This window comes from Eschscholzia californica, unplaced genomic scaffold, assembly GCF_041429995.1.
Source record: "Eschscholzia californica isolate CP2 unplaced genomic scaffold, dmEscCali1.0.p SCAF_2, whole genome shotgun sequence".
In the NCBI taxonomy this organism is placed as follows: domain Eukaryota; kingdom Viridiplantae; phylum Streptophyta; class Magnoliopsida; order Ranunculales; family Papaveraceae; genus Eschscholzia; species Eschscholzia californica.
In genome coordinates this window covers 66,773,369-66,794,428 of record NW_028238309.1, presented here as the reverse complement: position 1 = coordinate 66,794,428, position 21,060 = coordinate 66,773,369, and the positions used below count along the sequence as shown (strand labels likewise).

At 34.2% G+C, this 21,060-nt stretch overlaps 2 protein-coding genes and 1 pseudogene across 3 annotated transcripts; 2 read left to right on the top strand and 1 right to left on the bottom strand.

Annotated features, from left to right (window-relative positions):
• Positions 1-1,091: 1,091 nt before the first annotated feature.
• LOC147560545 (subtilisin-like protease SBT5.3) lies at positions 1,092-6,597 on the bottom strand. Its single transcript, XM_086658048.1, has 6 exons — positions 6,314-6,597; positions 6,045-6,154; positions 5,853-5,950; positions 5,562-5,729; positions 4,374-4,482; positions 1,092-1,997 (listed from the first exon to the last, which is right to left on the bottom strand). The coding sequence occupies exons 1-6, from the start codon at positions 6,395-6,397 to the stop codon at positions 1,862-1,864; spliced, it is 705 nt and encodes a 234-aa protein (XP_086514174.1). The 5' UTR covers positions 6,398-6,597; the 3' UTR covers positions 1,092-1,861.
• A 4,928-nt stretch (positions 6,598-11,525) lies between these two features.
• On the top strand, positions 11,526-13,229 carry LOC147560544 (UPF0481 protein At3g47200-like). The gene is made up of 3 exons (XM_086662704.1): positions 11,526-12,149; positions 12,224-12,606; positions 12,668-13,229. Exons 1-3 carry the CDS (start codon positions 11,526-11,528, stop codon positions 13,227-13,229), a joined length of 1,569 nt encoding a protein of 522 aa, XP_086518830.1.
• Positions 13,230-13,863: 634 nt separating this feature from the next.
• Positions 13,864-20,281, top strand: LOC147560543 (protein transport protein SFT2-like; annotated as a pseudogene). The gene is made up of 6 exons (XR_015234822.1): positions 13,864-14,125; positions 15,144-15,411; positions 15,500-15,604; positions 15,682-16,655; positions 18,204-19,314; positions 19,399-20,281. The product of XR_015234822.1 is annotated as a protein transport protein SFT2-like (transcript).
• The last annotated feature ends 779 nt before the right edge of the window (positions 20,282-21,060 follow it).

The window sequence follows — 21,060 nt, the reverse complement described above, 5'->3', positions numbered from 1 at the left end:
ACTACCATTGATGATTTTATTCTATTAATCTAGTGGTGGAAAGATTTTCAAAGTGTTCAAACCCTTTAAAAAATGTTTATGAACTAGTTTAGGTTGATTTCGAGTGGTGAGAGTTTGATTGTAGTCTCGGACAACCCAATCCGACGATGAAGCGCCTAGAGACGGGGTCAGTCAAACAAGAGTCAATGACTCAAATGGAGCCCCAACAGTAAAAAAAAAATATGGTGCGCCTATATAAATGGAAATATACCTTTCCTGTTTGAATGGGAAAACATTAACGTTATGGGAGAGGTTAAGTTGACCATAAAGTTGATCTAAAATGTCAGTAGTTTATAAATTGAAGAGACCTGGATGAGAAGTAAAATTTGGAAGTTGGGAAGATCCAAGATTTCTCAGAGGGGATTTTAAAGATCTGGGTTTTTTTTGGAAAAAACTAATTAGTTATTTTGGAAATATACGAAGACTTGATTTCTATTGGTTGAAATTTCAATATTGATGAGTTGGACAATTAGAGATGTCTCAAGAGGACATCGATAATCGATTTTACGATCGTAAAAACACCATCCTTCTTCTCCATCCCACAACCACCATCGACCAACCGCTACTACTAGTATATTATTTTCTTTCTTCTCTTCTACCTCCCTCGTTCTGTTTACTCAGATACTGAATTTTTGGACCATCTACCATGATCTACTCATTGCCGTTGATATTTTTAAAGGTACTCGCAGACGTGCCCTCTTGACAAACAATCTCTGTCCAACGCGTATTTGTTGTTCTTTGGGTTTGGGGTAAGCTTTTGGTAGTATGGTACGATAGGTTGAATTTTATTTCTTTAGGTTTGTTTGTGTAGTTTTTGGTGGTATGGTAGGTTAGGGTTATTTTTCTAAATCGAAGTTACTAGTGTCAAATGAAGTATTATCAGATATTGGTGTTTCTGCACTACCGGCCGTTCCTCAATAGTTTAATGAAGATACATTTTGATGCATCCTTCAAACTTATTAACCAATTAGATGATATACACTTGTGGTGATGAAGATATATTTTGATCCATACTTGAAACGAATTAGACTCGTAACAATGGGAAGTATTGATTTATTTTAAGAGTGTTACAATTGAAGATAACCTCAATTGTACTTTAAAGTTTGAATGATTTCATAATAAAAAAAAATGTACAGTAACTTTAGTGAGTATTAGAACTGAATTACGTGACCTTTAAAAAACGACTTGGGGTTTTCCTTATTTGTGAAAGTGACAACGGGACAGATTGAACCAAAAGAAAAAAAAAGGACGAAAGAGAGAAAGCAAATAAATTAAAAAAAAAAAGAAAAGAAAAGAAAAAAGAATAAAAAAGAGAGAGAAATAGGATAAATATGAAAAAAGTTATTTCCACTTTGGCCCCCTACTTTGTGATCAGCTTCTTTCATGGCCCCTATTTTTCATAATCTCAAATATAACCCTCTTTTTAAGGTAAATGTCACAATTACTCTTCCAATTTACTAGTAAAATGCTCTTTCTTATTGATTAAGTGACTACTTCCCTGTGTTTTTCGTACTCAAAGCGGTAACATAGGAGTCAAAGCAAACCCTACGGTCGCCCTATCGAGCGCCAATGGCTCAATATACCTTTGAAAACAAGATTCCGGAAGGGCGTGCCTTCAACCTATATTGAAAACCTGGTTTTATGGGGTTCAGAGCTTGAAGGAGATTGAAAAGGAAACATCGGACACAAAGTTGGCGAGGAATTCTAGCAAATTGAGTGCTTTGGGTGTTAGAGATGGAGATTTAATGATGATGGCAACTAATTCAGCCTCTAGGTAAGTACTGACAGTTCCACTACTTTACTTTGATTGTGCAAGTCTTCATTAGATCCAGGACTCTGAACTGTGCTTATCTATCTGAAATTGATTGGGTTTCGTCTCATGATTTTCCGGTTGTTTGATTCTAGTGGAGCATCTAACACTGATTTGGGATTCAATCCGGATGGTTCCTGTGTGAATCCTGCAGCATTCCAACAGCGTTCACATGATTTGTCTAGGCGATTGGTAAGGGGAGCTGGAGATTGTTGTTGGGGAGCTGTAGTACAAAATCAATTTTTTGTACTACAGCTCCCTATACTAATTTGGTATTAGGAGCTATTTTTTTGGATCTGAAACTAAATAATGGAATATAAATGGATTAGAAAAAACAATATAATTCAAAATTTTAAAAATTTTGATAGTAATTTTTCTTTTCTATTCCTCCTTAAACCCTAAATATTTCAATAACAATATAGCTCTCTTTCTTCTCCACAATCAAGTTATACAAGAACCATTACTGATAAGCAACTAGTCCACTCTCTTCTCTATTGGATACTAACGTTTATTATGTCTCACGATATCTATGATGTTGCTTCTTTAATGGAGGAAGAACATATTTTTCAATTGAACCAACAACCACCAACTCAATCAAACAATGTTATTATAGATGAAGATCTATCTCAAGATGTAAGAAACTTCCAAGACAAATATTTTCGGTTAAATTTTATTTTTCTTTCTTCCTTCAATTTTAAAAAATTGCCCAAAAAGAGGCTGAACCATTCGGTTCGTTCAGATATTTCCCTGGGGAAATTTTTGAAACATTTCCCCCCAGCTAAGGGAAATTAGGCAAACAAAGGTGAAAACAGTAAGTTTTCCCTAGGGAACCACATATTCATGATATTTTCTTTAACAAATTTCCCCCCAGTTGAAGGAAATTAGACAAAAAAGGTGAAAACATCCTAGGGACCACATATCCATGATTTCGTCATTGTAATAACAGAACCTCAAAAAATGAAAAAAAAACTAGGTACGTTACTAAAGTTTCTTCCCATTTTTGAAATTTGGTGAATAGTATGATTATATTAGAGATATAACATATCAATTCTCTTTACAAAATAGTCACAAAGAGATTCATCAAATTATACTATTGCCAATTTTACTCATAATCTTTATCCCCATCGCTTGAATCGCCGCCATCGATTGAATCACCCTCATCTTTTTCGTCTGAGACTTGATTTCCCTTTTCAGCAGAATCTTAATATATGCTTTCGAGGGTGTCTTGCATTTTCTTCCTCGATTTCGGACTTATCGGTTTGTTTGTGTCTTCGCCACCACAAGCTTTCCTATTATCTAAAAGTTTACCAATTCGCTTGTTCTGCAAACAAACATAAAAATTCTAAGTACATAACATGTTGTAGTAGTCTACATTTGTTTACAGTAGTTGATAAAAGATTTAGCTTACCAAACGCCTAAGTACCAGAGTCAAATCAAAGAACATATTGCAATAACAAGTTTTGAAGCTAACACAACAATCTTAAGTATAACAAAAAGGGGAAAACAAATAAGCAACTTATGACAAATTCTCAGCAAAACCCTAGATGTAAAACTCACTAAAACCCTAGATATAAAACTTAGAAAAACCCTAGAAATTAAAAGGGGAAGAAAAACTCACAAGATTTTAGTTTATGTCTTCTTCATTAGAGAAAATACTTGGGTAGAGTTAGCCGGAATTTTGTACTTGATGACCGGAATGAAGAGAAGTCGGACAGAGATTAGGAGAGACGATTTGAAGAGAGATCGAGTGGAAGTAGAAGGCATCGTTTTTTTTTTCTTTAATTTTGATATATTTCCATGTATTACACTTGAGTGCCTTAAAATTGTGAATCTTAGAAGGTCTTTAAAATAATAACTCAAAACTTGCATCTCCCTTTACTAATCTTGGCAGCTCCCCAACCATAATAGTTCCCCAACAACAATCCTTAGCTCCCCTTACCATTCGCCTTTGTCTAATGGGAGGTGATTTAAAAGTATTACTACTTTCTTTCTCTTGAAGGGACTACAATGTGATTGTTACTCTATACAATATCCATTAACAATTATTCCAGTAATAATATCAAGATTGACATTTCATTAACAATAGTCAATACTTTCAACAAAAATAAAACTATAGTCAAATATATATTATGAGACATGTGAAAGATTTTGCACTTTGATTAGGGATCCCCAAATACTGGCCATTTCAAACTTCAAGATGTAGTGTCGTAAACTTAATTTTCAATTAAATCAATATAATTAATGCAATGTTTTGAAAATATATTATACAAAGGTAGCTTACATCTTAGATGAACTTTCACATTAATTTCTAGGATTTATTGCTTATGACTAGGTAAGGTTAAATTAATAAAATATTTGACATTTGATTAATGGAAACCCTCGAATTCCTAAGTATCAGAAAAATCATTCGCAGTTCCCGTAAATACTACATTATTTTACTTGCTAAATCATGTTTCTCAACACGATGATTTGAAAATTGTGTTCACAACATATATAAGAGTAGACCAGTAAAATATGTATTAACCTGTTGCATGGAACTCCAAGTTTAGTGTCATTTTGACAAATTCCTTTCCATCTGGATGGGATTGGATCCATTCCTTCATCATTGAAGCTTTCTGATTCAGGCCAAACCCCTGTTTATTAAATTACGAAAACTCAATTAAAAATTATGTCAATCATGACAATAGAAGAAAAAAAAAATAAAGAGTGCCTCTTTTGTATGCTACCAAAAGGTTTGCAACAACATTTTAAGTATCCTTTGCAAGTGCTTTTGTTGGTGACACTTTTTTGGTTATAAAGTCGAAAATGAACCAAAAAATCTATTCTACAACAAAAGAAAGCATGCTTGATTGCAGAAAACATATGGCAGGTCAAATTGGATATGTGTGAGTTTCTTTATTCAAAGTAGAGTATCAAGCTCATCCACCATTAACATATATATATATTTGTATTATTCAAAAAATGAGTCTGATGTTAACATGAAAGATGGTGATATAGTTTAATAGAAAATTGTCAAACTAGTAAAGAAATTCAAGTTCATGGAGTAAATGCAATCTTTGCATATCAACAACAATGAAACCGCTTTCAACAAATAAAAAACAACAATGAAACCTATAAATTCATTCAATATGGTGTAATATAATACAATAACGTTTACTTCGTCATAGAAAAATAGATTCATCTTTTTGGTTTTTTAATTGGATTTATAGGAAATGGGGTTAGTCAAAATCAAAGTACCCAAAGTGTAAGTGCAAATGAAAAGGATGAGCATTATCTAAATTCAATATTGTAGACAGCTTAATTCTTACATAAAGTGGGAGGAAAAGAAAGTCAACTTTTAGTTAAAATAGTAACATCTTTCAACAAAAAAAAAGTTAAAATAGTAACATGGTGGAGATATAGGTAGACAAACTATCAAAAAATTAATAATCTTTATTGTCGTCTTAAGATCGCACGCCTGATAAAATACTGAAATGCTAGCTTACCATGTAATTTAATTCGGGTTCTTTCATCAAAAAAAAATTTAATTCGGATTATTATAGTACTACATTTACATGAGGGTCCTTTCATATTATGTCATGGGTTCTGGTTAGGATCAAGCCTCACTCAATATAGTATTTGATATTAAAAATCTAAGATCTAGTAATCAAAACGCACACACAATTTCTACCGAAAAATAATGTGAAAGAAAGAGCAAAATATATGAACTAACCAGTGTCAAGGTTTCCAATGATTGTATCTTCACCGAACCTCGCCTTCTCCCATATTGATTTAGGTATAACTAAGCCAGTTTCGGATTCTAGTCCTAGAAAATTCCATGAACGAGTTGTATGTAATTGCCTTCCTTGGTTTAAGAACACAGACAGCACCTTTGGATCCTCTGCATTTGAAGCAAAACAAGATAATTATTACTACAGCTTACTATCAAAGCATAAAACAGAGGAAAACAGAGGGAAACAGGGGAAGACAGAGGAAAATTGAGTTAATTGGAATGATATCTTACTTGAAATTTGTTTTGCTTCTTCCTCATCAAGGTTTGCAGCAAACCCATTAATCGATCTCGAATACGAGTAAAACATTGCTTCTTTGGCCTTCTCATTGCTGTAGTTTGGATATGGCAAAGTTAAGTAAAAGAAGCAAAGGGATTGAGTTTTCTTTAATATCATTAATGTAGAAAGAAGAACAAATTCCTCACCTTCCTAAGAATGAACCTAAGAATTGATATTGAGACTCTGTTACTCTTTCAAGATCGACCGAAGTAACATCTGGTCCATGTGATAATCCACCCATATACACAACATAAGACTGCCAAAAACCAAAAATTGAGATCTACCCATTTAACAAAAATGAAAACCCATATCATATTCATACTAGACTTTTCTTCAAAACCCTAAAATTAAAAGAAAATCAACACCATTGAAGTACTACAAAAGTTTCAATCAAGAAAGCTTAAGAAATGCTTACCTTTGTCTCAGCATAAGTGGATTTTTGACACAGAGAGAAGATTAAGATCAAAACAAAAGAAAAGGGTAACCTCCAAATCTTCATTTCTTGAGAAAAAAAAAACTAAAAATCAGTTTGTGGGTTTTAATGGAGAAGATGAAACAAAAACTGTCTTCTCCTCTGATCCCCTGTTATTTGATCTCTTTAATGGAGTAATTGGGATCAGAGTGATCTAAAACTAAGTGGAATATTACTAACTATAAGAAGAAACCTAATTCTAAGTAATCAGTGAAGTTATGAAGTACATAAAAGGATGATGGATTGATGTATTTATAGGGTCTAGTTATGTGTTAAATTAGGGCATTGAAAACAGAGGATATGGGGGGGTAAAAAAAGAAGGACCCTTTAAATTTATACAGCTGTGTATTGATTTGACTTCAATTGTTTGAACATGCAGTTAATGTTGCTAAAGGAAAGGATTCCTTCTGATATTGGGGTCAATTCTCACATATGGCTTCTTCTGTTTATATTATGAGAAAAATTACACTTCGAATTTTCTAAATTGTTTTTCTTTGGAAATAATGAGTTTCGAAATTTGTTTTTTTCTAGTCACAGACTTGTACATTTCGTTATCGAACCAAAATAGACCTCATAAGTTCTCAAAAGTCCTAAGAGGTAAATCTCGTTCGAAAGTTGGACATTAGCGGGAAGGAAATTGAAAGATTATTGTACTTTAAGATTTTGTTTCGAGTTTGTTATAGAAACTTTCGTGTTACCACACCCATCTTATGGGCGTATCAATTTTCGAAGGAAGTCCTTGTGACATCCCTCATTCGAAAAAGATACATGCTTGTACACCAGTAGGGAGGAATTTGGAAGATTATAGACTTCAAAATTTTAGAGAAAGTTTTTTGTACAGAAACATCAATATGTAAATTCATCGAGTCATAGATGATAAATGTAATTATGTTCGTCATACAACAAATTTAAATTTACTTGAAATTCCATTTACAATTTTTTTCTTGAAACAGAGAGATTTAAACAGATTGCTCGGAGCAAGTTCCACTCCATCAAGTTGTTCTACTAGAAATTTCAACAAATTAAATTGTTTTACTAGAAAATACTCAACTAAGGAGAATAGTTTATTTTAACTTTTACCCCATTGGGTATGGATCAAAAATATAAACCTAACATTTTCTTTTTGCATTATTAAAAACATTGCATGGGTGTATAGTTTATTTTTATTTTGGGGTGTAACTAAACCTTGTATTTTACTCTTAATATACATTTGAATATGAAGCTATAGATCTGACAGATTTGAAATTCCAATTCTCTAAAGAATTGTAGTTATTGTAGTTAGGGATTTTCTAATAAACTATTTTAGAACTATCCGTTATCTCACATTAAGTACATCTTTGAAATAAACAAAACAACTGTCTCGATGAGTAAAGTCTACTTGTTCTCAGTTGAATTTATAAATCTCTTTGAGTTCCTTTGTCTTCTTTTCTTCATGCGGTCATCTTTTCAACAAGTTAGCACAAGTAAGCAGGGGCGGAGCCAGGATTCCAACTTACACAGGGCTAACCTTTAACTTCACGTTAGTGAAATTTTTTTTATCCAAAAATCGGTAGAAATAAGTTTCTACCTATGATGCATGTAATAAGTTTATATTTATAAAAGTGTTATTTAAAAATAATTTTTAGCGATAACAATACATTCTTATCGATGCATTTCACATATATTTAATTTTTGACAAAAAAAATTAAACATAAATCAAACATCAACCAATATTAGTCGATAATGAAATTAACGAAGTATGAATCAATAAACAATGTCAATTGATAATTAGACATCAACTAATTAACAAAATTTGAAACTATCTAAGATTCATAACTCATAATAAATTAAGAATTATAATTCATAAATGAGTAGATAAAGACGAAAAAGGAGGAGAGAAAAATACGTTATAGCTGAGAGAAAGATCAAGTGAAAGAGAGAAAAACAACTGTAAAAATAACAAAATTAAAATATAACACAAGAAACACAAAATTGAAAAAAAAAAAAAAATGGACCAAAAAGAAATCCGATACACAAATGAGTGCCAAAATTGCAACTGGTTTCAATTTTGGGTAAAAGTCAGGATTTGACTAAAAATTGAGGGCCAAAAAGTGAATATAGTAACCCTTCTCAAGCAGGAAAAAAAAAAATCAAATTATCCCCACAGTGGGATTCGAACCCTAGATCTAATGGTTGCAAGACTAAGCCTCAACCAACAGGGCTACCTCATCTAATTGTCAGTCATTTGGTCCAGAAAATACAATACCAACCCAGGCTGTAGCCTGGGTTGGTCTTCACATGCCTCCGCCCCTGCAAGTAAGGGTTGGTCTTGAAACTCAATGGCTTTCGATGCTACATCTCTGTACAAAAATGATAAAAGTATCTCCTTGATGATTTCCTGAGTGACGTCTTGCTCACGTAGTGAATAAAATATAAATAAAGGGGCATTTTGGTCATTCTCTTGAGAGGAAAGACCAAAATATCCGTTGTCTTATTAGGATTGTGTAACCAAAAAGTTACTTGTATCATTGTTGATTTCTATAGACAGACCACTAACATTGACCCGAAGCCCAAGTGCTTCTATAGGTGCCCAATCATTTCAGAGGCGCCTCTTCCAAGCCAAACGGTGCGCCTTTAGCAATACAAGGGGAGCCACATTATCCATGAAAGTAGTAATGTATAAAGTTCAATTTGTTGGAATAAAGTTTATTTCTTTCAAAAACCCGTAATACGTTTTCAAACTACATACAAAATGCATGTACTATAATATGCAAATTATAAATGAGATTAACAAATATACAAATCATTCCTTCAACAAAAAAAAAATTAAACAAATCATAAAGATGTAACAAGAAGTATTGATTCTTGCAAAAAAAAAAAAAGAGTTATTTTCTATTATATTGGTCCCCTACTTTGTGACCAACTTCCTTTTTGGCTCATATTTTTTGGTCTCCTATTTTCATGTAAATGGCGTAACTACCTTTTCTAATTTCAAAATAAAATATTAAAAAAAATTATTTTTACCTCACCTCCCTCTCTCTCCAACTCACCTCTCTCTCTCTCTCTCTCCAACTCACCTCTCTCTCTCCCTCTCTCTCTCCACCTAACATCTCCATCTCTCTCTACCTCACTCTGTCTTCTTCGACGAAGGTCGCCGGCCGGAAAATTTTCCGGTCGACGACCTTAAAAAAATTCTAATCTCTCTCTCAATATTCCAGCGAATGGGTTTCCCTTCGTCGAAAATCTATTGAACCAGACCTAAAAGGTCTGTTTAGAATAGACCTTCATATCTGCTCGGAACAGACCTTGGGAGGGTTTTCTCGGAACAGACCTTGGAAGGGTCTTCTCGGAACAGACCTTGGAAGGGTCTTCTCGGAACAGACCTTCGAAGGTCTGCTCGGAACAGACCTTCAAAAGTCTGCTCAGAACAGACCTAAAAGTCTGGTTCAACAGATCTCCGAGGAAGGGAAACCCCTTCGCCGAAATAATTAGAGGGATGAGAGATTTTTTTTTTGAAGATGGCTGGCCGGAAGATTTTCTGGTTGACGACCTTCTTCGGAGAAGACAGAGTGAGGTGGAGAGAGAGGTTAGGTGGAGGGAGAGAGGTGAGGTGGAGAGAGAGAGGTGAGTTGGAAATAATTTTATTTTAATATTTTTTTTTGAAATTAGGAAGGGTAGTTACGCCATTTACATGAAAATAGAGGGCCAAATTTGAATTTATGAAAAATAGGGGGTCAAAAAGGAAGCTGGTCATAAAGTAGGGGGCCAAATAGGAAATAACTCAAAAAAAATAAAGGTCGGTGTTACGGGGAAATAAAGAAATTTTCCGGGGTGTGAAGTTTTGGGTGGAAACAAAAAAATTACTAATTTTTTGTTTCTCCCAAACAACCAAATCTTTATACTCCACTTTTCATCTTCTTCTTCCTTTCCCCTATCACCACCATCTCCGGCAATTTCACCATCACCGGCGACTTCCACCATTTCCGGCGAGATCTTTTTTTTCCTCTCCTTCCCTCTCTCTCTTTTACCTCTCTCTGTCTCTCTTCTGTTTCTCTTTCTTCTCTCTCTATCTGCTCTCTCTCTGGCGAAGGGGCTCCTCCCTTCACCGGAGATAGAGAGAGTCAGGAGAGAGAAGAGAGAGAGAGAGAGAGAGAGCAGATAGAGAGAGTCAGAAGAGAGAGAGAGTAGATAGAGAGATGTCGGTCGTCGCCGACGACTTTCTTCCGACAACTTAAGGGTGCATTTGGTTTGGGTTTTTTTGGTTTTCCACCGTCTTCTCCGGAAATTTTTCTGCTTTCCCCAAAATAGTGGCCATAAAAAAAACACAAGAAGTTTTGATTATCTACACTTATGAAATAGATGATGGGAAGAAGGTTTCTTACCAGACCAATGACCATTCATTCATTCATTAAATTCCTTTCTTATTAGCTGTCAATTTGATGATAATAGTCTAAGGGGTTCAAATATTTTGATGGTGATTCATTCTATTTCATTTATTTTTATATTCGGATGGTGTTTGTCTTTTAAGAATTTAATCGTATTAAAGAAGATAGTTCAATTGGTCATTCTGAAATCTTCATGAACTATTTAAGTAGTAAACTTATCCAAGGTAGTATTTGTGTTTTTTCCAAATCTTGCAGACCTTAAACTAGATTTCACTCTGAATTTTCTACCTCGTCATACATGATTTCGTCTAAGTGGTTGATTTTAGGTTTGTTTGAGTTAGATGATTCAAATCCAAACGAATCAGAAAAATGCTATTCAAACAAGGAGAAAAATACAAGCATCATCTAAGATAAATTTTCAGACCACAAACTTCAAACGTAACTGATAGTATTTCAACGTTTTTTTAGATTTAGCTCACTTCATATTTGAAAATTGAAAAACTTGCATATTGTGATCGTTGTTATACAATTTAATAAAACTTCATATTCGAAACAAGAGTTTGACTTACAACAAGGAGGGGCACAATAAAACCTCCCCACCTACCATAGAATTCCACTCCACATTATTAGGACGTGACCTCTATGACATCTTGGGTAGTCTTCATTAAAATTTTCATAACATGATCTCCATGAACCTGCATCCCTTATAAGTATTTTATAATTAAAGACATTCTATAGAATCAAACAAAGCAATTTCACAAATTCTGCAGAACCCAATAGAGGGAACAAAAATGGGGCGAAAAGGAAGAGGGAAAAAATTGAATTATCGGCGGGTAAGAACGAAAAAAGATTCGGAAATACAAGGTGATAAAACCCCTGCAGAATGGGTAATAAACATCACAGATTGTCTCAAAGAAGGACCAGACTTGGATTCAGGGAAGTCATGGAGTATTTATAGAGCCCCAAAAAACATGCTTCATGTTTATAGATCTGCTTACATTCCTAAAACCATATCAATTGGTCCTTTTCATTATGGTGATCCTAGTTTACAAGCCATGGAAGTGCACAAGCTTCGTTTTCTCTATCGCGTCTTGGGCTATACGCCGGGCCAAGTAGCAATTAATGGCCCTAGTACTAGTACCACTAGTTCTACTACCGGCCATGTTGAAGATGCGAGCGAGGTCGAAGTGGTTGTTGAATCGTCGAATTTGAATCTAAAACAAAAAGATGTATGTAGAGATGTTAAGTTGGAAAACCTGGAAAGTGCCATGAAAGCTTTAGAGAGGAAAACAAGAGAGTCATATTCACAAACGTTCGATATGAGTAGCTATGATTTTGTAAGAATGATGGTTATCGATGGTTGCTTTGTTGTAGAGATCCTTCGCCTCTACCATAGGTATTTTCACGAAGATGAGGTACGAATTTGAGACTCTCGAATCATTTCTCTTGTTTGAACTTTTGTTGCAAAATTTTGGTAATACTTGACTAGTTAATTCGACAGGAAAATGTAGATGAGCCGATATTCACAACTCGATGGATGCTTCGAACATTTCAACGCGATTTGTTAATGTTACAGAACCAACTTCCACTTTTTGTTCTCCAAGAACTATTCAACCTTACTATTTGCTCAAAAGATGAACGCTCTCTAATTGAGTTAACTCTCAAATTTTTCGATCCACTTATACCAAGAAATGAGAAAAGTATGTTAGATTTAGTGAACCCACAAACCGAATACGAACACTTGCTTGATGTAGTTTGGACAAGCTTCATTACCCCAATCAAGAACAAGAATCCGATATCACGTTGGAAGAAACCTCGTCAAGGAACTCCAAGTATCCGTTCCGTTCAAGAAAGACAATTGATTCATTCTGCTAGTGATCTAAAAGAAGTTTTTTTTTTTTTTTTTTTTTTTTTTTAAATTTTTTTTTTTATGAAGGGATCTAAAAGAAGTTGGAATTAAGTTCTTGAAGAAAGAAAACAATGGCTTACTTGATATAGACTATTCTATAGGAGTCTTAGAGATTCCTCCTATATACTTCGACGACAATTCTGTCCCAGTGTATTTAAACTTCATGGCTTACGAACAATCGGATTTAGAAGCTGAGCCTTATTTCACAATTCACAAATCACTTCATGTTCTTCCACAGCTTAGTAAACTGGCGAAAGATGTTAAGATTTTACACAACAATGGGATTATAAATCACGCTTTGGGTAGCAATGCAGATGTTGCTAATCTCATTAATAAGCTATGTCGAGAGATCTTTTATGATATAGAAGATTGTCATTTGTTGAAACAAATGAAAGGCCTAAACGACTTTTACAAGGACTATTATACTACTAAATGGCATCTTTGGTGGTCGAATTTGATACGCGATTATTTTAGTAGTCCTTGGACATTTATGTCTCTTCTTGCAGCTATTGTTTTGTTAATTTTGACAGCAACGCAAACGTTCTTTGCAATTTACCCTTATTTTGTACCACCAAAGTCATCTTAAGTTATGATACAAACTATATATATGATAATGCAACGAGTTCTTAAAATTTCTCGAGGCAGCACAAAACTTGTCATTAATGTCACACGTATATCCTGGCCGCAGTTATAATTAAGGCTAGTTGATTCATATGGACTTGGACTTCATTTCTTTGATTATCGACGAAAAAGCAAGAAGATGGAAATTAATCATTTTGACCGACTGTTTCTCTTACGTATAGATAAAATTGATTTATTTCTCTTCATAATGCCTCACATTAGGGTTGTACAATGGTTCACTAATCGACTTTTGAACCCTATCCACCAACCAATCTAAAACATTCAGTTGATGGATATTTCAATTCGAGCCCATCCTTTCTCCATTTGGTTTGGTTCACATTTTTAATCAAATACATCCAAGCACGGAACAAAATCTTTTGGTTATGGTCTTCTACTATCTGAACCAATCTGGATAATATTCGGTTTGAAAATCAAATCGCTCAGATCCCTTTGGATCGGATCGGTTTGGTCGGTTTCGAATAAGTTCAATAACCGTTTTTTTTCTAGGGTTCAGATTGGCCGTTTTTTTAAGCTGATAGTTATACACTGATACAGCAGTACGACCAGTAGCCGTTATAACGGCTACGAAATATTGGAGATTTGATCAGATCTCTTGGACACTCTGATCATCAGATTTCATCAGAAGCCAAATGATCGTCTTCTCCGGTGGTTATATTTCGCCGGTTCACTTTCGTCTGTAATTTGTTGAAACCCTAATCGTTATCGGAATTGTAAATCATGAAGAACGCAGCCCAGGCGTGGTTCATGGGTGGTTCGGTTAGAGAAGATGAAGGTACTTCTTCTTCTTCGCCATCTCGAAGCTGCTGTTAAAACTGCAAACAATAAAGTCACCTTCGGCGTGTAAGATTTCTCCTCTCTCTCTCTCTCTCTCTCTCTCTCTCTATTCTGATTTACTACAACAATTTATGTGTGTTTGAAATTTTGGATTTGGGTACGTGAAATTAGGGTTTATGAATGCTTTTGAGTGATTGTAATGTTTTTCTGTGTGTTGTTTTAGACATTAGAACTATAATGTCTTGTTGGTATAGGTATTTCTTTGAAAAGTTAGGGTTTAGGGTGTGTAGAAGAGGCAAAATTTGTGCCCAATTAGTGCAATTGAGGTTTCCGTATGGGTGAGTTACTATACGTATTTGTAAGTTGTACTGGAAGGAGAAGAAGAATCAATATTGGTAGATGTAGTGCTTAAAGTTCACTTAGTTCTTCTAAACCCTAGATTGGAGACGATAATTGCATCACGTTGATGTTTCGCTTGAAATTAAAGGGATGGTTGTCCATTTTTTACTCCCCACACACTTCATTGACGATTCGGAATGATTGTCCAATGTGGCTGGCAGGACAAAGTTCATATAAATTTCAATGTCGTGGACAATGCGAGTGCCTTTCTGAGTTTACCTCCAATTTAATGTATGTTCTTATTGTAATTTGAGTTCTATGTTATAAGATCAGTTTGTTGGTTATGAATGTAATGTCGTTTATTTGTTTGTGAAATAGACCAAGAGCAGGGATGACCACAACCTCCACTGCTGTTTGGTCTTCGATAAGCACAGGTCCACTGTATGCGAATCGAGTCGAAGGACAGAGCATGTTTTAACGGTCCAAAATCAAAATAACGTGCTTGTAGTAATAAACAAACACAAAAGTTTCACCAGAGTTAGATAAACCGCTTTTCGTCTATGAAGAGTTGAAGATTCTTAATTATTTTACTGATAGAGCATGAGCACAACTTACCCACTTCAGTATTTGCTTCATATTAGTAGAAAAGATACTTAACTTGATTTTTTTTTATGGGTCTGGTGTATAAACTTCTATATTCTTCGGTTGCTTCCTTTTTATGAATGTTATCTTTTGATGTCTTCAGGGTCTCCAAAGGAGTTAGGGGTTTGCCTGGGAGTTTTAACTATGCTACTAGTAATGTACCGTCAGGAAAATCTATCTTGTACTTTGGGCTGCTCCTGGCTAGTGGAATGTTCTTTATTTTTCTTGCTTTCACTATGTTCCTTCCTGTTATGGTGTTGATGCCTCAAAAGTTCGCTATCTGTTTCACACTTGGTTGTGGCTTCATTATCGGATCTTTCTTCGCTCTTAAAGGACCAAAGAATCAACTCATGCACATGTCAACTAGAGAAGTACGCAACCTTATAAACTTACTTTCTTCTTAGCTGTTTTGTTCTGAAACGTCGAGACGAAAATTATTGTACTTTCATTCTTTTGCAGAGACTTCCTTTTACTCTCGGGTTCATTGGCAGTATGGTTGGTACGATCTATGTGTCAATGGTGCTCCACAGCTACATTCTCTCCGTATTATTTTCCGTATTACAGGTATATATTAATCCTTTCCGTCCACATTATTTACGCATTTCTAACAGTGAATTAATGGTAACCGGACTTTCTTCTAGGTACTTGCACTTTCATACTACGCAATATCCTACTTCCCTGGAGGATCAGCTGGACTCAAGTTCCTTACTTCTACTCTTACCTCTTCAATACTGAAATGTTTTGGCAGGTGACATTGTTAATTTCAATTTCTTACTCTTTAGTTCAACTATTGCTCGGACAAATCTAAGAGCATCGTTAAGTTTTGAGATGCTCTCAGCTTAACTGTAGTGATATTTTTCTTAGAATTTGTACCTTAATGAAGTGGCAGCTTTTGACCGTTTTTCGTGCAAAATTTGATTATTCTTTTGCTTGTTTCCATTAGTTTGTAATATGAACAGGTCTGTTAGTTTTCCTTGGGATTTAAATGAGAGACCACATTGTATAATCCAAAGATGGTTAAGTTTAAATAGGGGTTGGAGAATGATCCACTACCTGGCCCATGCTCCAGAGTCCGACACAGCCCCTGGGCGCCCAAAGCCCGAAGTGGGCTTTAAGCAATCCGGCCCGAACAAATTAATGCGCTGGGTTATACTCATCCTTTAGTCCTTTACGCGTGTAAAGCCCAAATGGGCTTAAGTAATGTTACCCGAACAAATTAATGGTCTGGGATTCCCACTCATCCTTTACACACCCAAAGCCCAAAATGGGCTTAAGTGATCCGTCCCGAACAAATTAATTGGTTGGGCTTCCACTCACCCTTTACTCGACCAAAGCCCAAATCTAGCTTAAGTGATCGGGCCTGAACAAATTAATGGGCTGGGCTTCCATTCATCGTTTACGTGATGCCGGCCCGACCATGAGGTGAGCAACTTAGTTGTCTACTACTCAATCTGTATAATTTTCCATTTAGAGAAGTGGTCGATTTTCTTCATTAAAAGATGACATCTTTACATGAGAGGCTAATAATTCTTAGAAAAAGTTCATCTTGATTAGTACTAGATTTATCAATTAAAAAGATGGATTTGAAGTATCTAATTTTCTATTTTAGGGGGGGGTAGTGGATCAAGACATTGGGGGACATTTTCATGTCCCCCAATGTCCGTGTTATTCGTTGGGGACATTTGAAATGTCCCCAAATGTCCGTGTTATTGGTTGGGGACATTTTAAATGTCCCGAAATGTCTGCGTTTCGGGACATTTCAAATGTCCCGAAATGTCTCCAAATGTCCGTGTTATTGGTTGGAGACATTTCAAATGTCCCGAAATGTCCGTGTTATTGGTTGGGGACATTTTAAATGTCTCCAAATGTCCGTGTTATTCGTTTGGGACACGAATTTGGGGACATTTCAAGACAAATTAGTTTTGGGGACATTTGGAGACATTTTAGTGTAAATTTGGAGAGCTTTTGGAGAGAAAATGTCTCTCAAAATATGGAAGACATTTGAGGAAACTTGGGGACATTTCAGTGAGGAAGAAAATAAAAATAATTATTATTATCAAATTAGATTAAATAATATATAATAAATAATATATAAAATATTATCATATTATTAAATTATACTATTATTATATTATTATCTTATTATTATATTACTATATTATATTATTATTATATTCTCTTATTATATTATTGTATTATTATATAGTATTATATTATAATATTATTATTCTATTATAGTAATAATGATATTATTATCATATTACTATATTGTGCTATTATTATATTATTATATTATTATAATATTACTTTATTATTATATTACTATATTTTATTATTATAGTAATATAATATTATTATATTATATTTTATTATTATATTATATTTTATTATCATATTATATTATATTATATTATATTATATTGTATTATTATATTATTATATTATTATATTATTATTATATTATTATTATATTATGTTATTTTATTATTATATTATGTTATTATATTATTATTATATTAATGTCCACAGATATCTATAGATGTCTATCAATGTCCACAGATATCTACGGATGTCTTCGAAAGTCAAAAAATATATTTCAGATTAGTGGTACAAATATATCATTTCATATGATTATATAATAATGATAATATTAAAATAATAATAAATGTCCAATTGTCCATCAATGTCCTCAGATATCCACGGTTGTCTACAAAAGTCTAAAAATATATTTTTGAAATATGAGTAAAAATATATTATTTCATAATTCATATGGTTAAACAATAATAATAAAATTAAAATAATTGTCTACCAACTGTCCTTCAATGATAATAATGATAATAATAATAATAATAATGTCCACTACACATTTGGTCCATGGATTCAGTATGTTGAAATGTCCCCGGAACATTTTGTCCGTGAACCAAATGTCTTGAAATGTCTCTTAAGACATTTTGTCTATGAATCAAATGTCTTGAAATGTCTATAAAGACATTTTGTCTACGAATCAAATGTCTTGAAATGTCTATAAAGACATTTTGTCTACAGACAAATGTCCCGAAATGTCTTGAAATGTCCACGGAACATTTTGTCTCTGATTGTCCCCTAATGTCCCCCAATGTCTTGATCCACTACCCCCCCCCCCCCCCCCCCCCCCCCCCCTTAGTTCTTTTTGAACAAGTTGTGCTTTAGTATCATCTTTCTTCTTGACCAGCTTTTAGAGTTTCGTACTTAAAACCGAGCAAATTTCCATAAGCAATACTTTCTGTTTTCCAAAAAGAAGTAGAGTACTATAAAAGTGCACGTATCAACGTTTGAGCTCACCATATCATGAATTTTGAGTAGATACAATTTTGGAGGGATTATAAATTAAGCTACTGCATAAAGAACCCCCCAAACACAAAATGTATTATAACCATTGATCTTTAGCCATAAGAATAGAAATAAGAAAAAAAATTTACCAACTAAATGAGACTTCAGTGAGTGATGCCAATGCTACTCCACCACCAACTGGTAGAAGGGATGAAATTACCCATATTGAGGGGACCATTAACCATGAGTATGCTAGCTAGCTAATTGTGTATAAATACTGTTGGAGGTGTTGATAGGAATGATTATGAGCATTGATGTCACAATTTAACATAGAATTATAATATTATATACGTACACTCCAATTACTTATTTATGTACATCAGTTTTGCTTGGAGTAGGAGCTTCATGTAGTTGAGATTAATAAGTCCTTCCTTCCTTAGTTTTTGCTTGTTAACATCAAATAGTAAACTCTAGTTATATAAGAGTCTTTCATGTGGTTTGATCTATTTGTGGTTGCTATTTGTATTTGAAAGACTGTTGCCTTTTTTTTATTCTTTTTTATGTGTTGCGTATGATCGTATCTTCACGTACGTAGTGAAATGAATACTTTCAATCAAAAGAAAGCAACGAAAGAAAAAATAACCAAAGAAAAAGCAACGTATAAGACTTGGACTGTAGAGGTGACAAATATTTTGTTAAAGATTCTAGTAGATGGCGCAGGCTACAATTGGCGGGATAGAAGTGGTTCTTTTAACAAATAGTTAGTGGAGACAAAGGTCTTACCATTATTAAATGCTCAGCTTAATTGCACCATATCGTATGTGGAATATCGAAGCCGTTTCAAATATTTTCAGAGGAGATATAAAGATTACCAAGAGCTACTGAAATTTAGCTCCGGCTTTGGATATGACTCAACAAGTAAGAAGTTCACAGCCGATGAAGAAATATGGGATAACTATTTGAAGGTTTGCATATGTTTATTTATTTGAATATTCTCATTCTTTATGTTCGGTATCCACACTAATAAAATATTTTTGGTTATTTTCTAGTCACATCCAAACCATAGATGGATGAAAGAGGCATGTGGGGACTATGAAGATATATGCATCGTGGTTGGAAATAAAAATGCTAGTGGAAAAGGATCAATTGGTTTGAACTTTGAAGAGAACGATGCAAGAACCTATCAAGATAGCCAAAGTACTCATGGAGGTTCAACACCGGGTGATTGTGAATTTGATGATGAGGGAAACTTTTTTATATATGATAATGATTCTTCATTCCAAGAAGAGCATGAATCTCCACAAGTACCATTGCCAACAACTTCTGATATTCCATGTGAGCCTCCAATTTCAAACACTCCTACTACACGAACTCGAAAAAGGGCAAGGAAAGATGTTGAAGAAAGTAGTCTTATGAAAAAAAATGTTATGGAAAATTTATCAAGTGGAGTGGTATCGGTTGCAACTAATCTTGAGGCAATACGTGGTCTCATGGAATAAAGGGCTGAAAGAGTTAGGAAAGAAAAAGAGAAGAAAACTACTTTTTTGGAAGTTATAATGGAAATGTCCGACTTATCTACGGACGATAAGTTTAAGTTAGTAGAGTTGCTTGACACTAAGGGAAAACAAGAGATGTTCAAACTTTTGACACCCGAAGAAAGAAAGGGTTGGGTTTATGGAAAGCTCCATTAGTAGAAAGTGTTCTTAAAAGCTTTGGTTTTTTGTCATGGTGACATTTTTTGGAATGATGTTGAAAGTTGTTAACTTGTTATATACAACTTATGTGATGAATCTGTTGGTAAACAACACTTACATGATCCTTTTTTTTTTGAAGTAACTTATATGTGTATATTTGTAAGTTGGTAAAAGGATGAACATCTTTTTGTTATATATGTAAATGAAAGCTTTGTTAATGCATTATCACTTTATATCATATTTCTTTTAACTTATGTGAATCTTTTACCACTTTTGTGAACATTTATACTCAAGTTTCTTATATAGTTTGATATAATTATTTACATTTTACAGGAAGCAATTGCAAAATACTAATGCTATGTATATATGTCTATTTGTACAGGTATAATTCACTACGAAATGGATGCAACTAATGAAGGCGATATTGCCAGACCTGGTGAAGAACATGAAGAGAACAATGATGACAACAACGACGATAGTGATAATAATAGTGATGATGAAGCGAGAGAAGAAGAAGAATTTTATGAAAGTGTTGATATTGTATTGGCTGGAGCTTATTCTGTACTGTGTGCCGCGGCCAAAGTAATAGATGTCACACGTCATCAGCAAATTGAATATCCTTTATCTCGACGTCCTGTTACTAGATTAGGACATGAGTTTATACAAAGAGTATTAAATGAGGACCAAGAGAACTTTCGACAGATGTATAGAATGTGTCCTGATGCATTTCGAAGATTATGCAGCATCATTAGAGAAAAAACACCACTACAAGATACAAGATATATTTGTGTGGAAGAAATGCTTGCAACATTCCTACTTATTGTTGGTCAAAATTCACGATATTGTACGATACGTGAGACATTCGGTCGATCCCGCTGGTCAGTTAGTAATAATTTTCATCGAATATTAACAGCCTTGAACACTATTGCACCACAAATGATGGCCAAACCTGCAACAACAACTCCTGCCAAAATAAAGGATAGTACGAGATATTACCCATATTTTAAGGTATGAAAA

Excerpts from the sequence above, each read along its gene's own strand:
- LOC147560545 (XM_086658048.1), bottom strand. The coding sequence starts at position 6,397 with ATGAAGATTTGGAGGTTACCCTTTTCTTTTGTTTTGATCTTAATCTTC. Across the intron at positions 5,730-5,852 it reads AGAAGCAAAACAAATTTCAA|AGGATCCAAAGGTGCTGTCT; the intron begins GTAAGATATCAT and ends CTTCAAATGCAG. Across the intron at positions 4,483-5,561 it reads CATTGGAAACCTTGACACTG|GGGTTTGGCCTGAATCAGAA; the intron begins GTTAGTTCATAT and ends TTTAATAAACAG.
- LOC147560544 (XM_086662704.1), top strand. The coding sequence starts at position 11,526 with ATGGGGCGAAAAGGAAGAGGGAAAAAATTGAATTATCGGCGGGTAAGA. Across the intron at positions 12,150-12,223 it reads GGTATTTTCACGAAGATGAG|TTAATTCGACAGGAAAATGT; the intron begins GTACGAATTTGA and ends ATACTTGACTAG. Across the intron at positions 12,607-12,667 it reads AGACAATTGATTCATTCTGC|AAGGGATCTAAAAGAAGTTG; the intron begins TAGTGATCTAAA and ends TTTTTTTTTATG.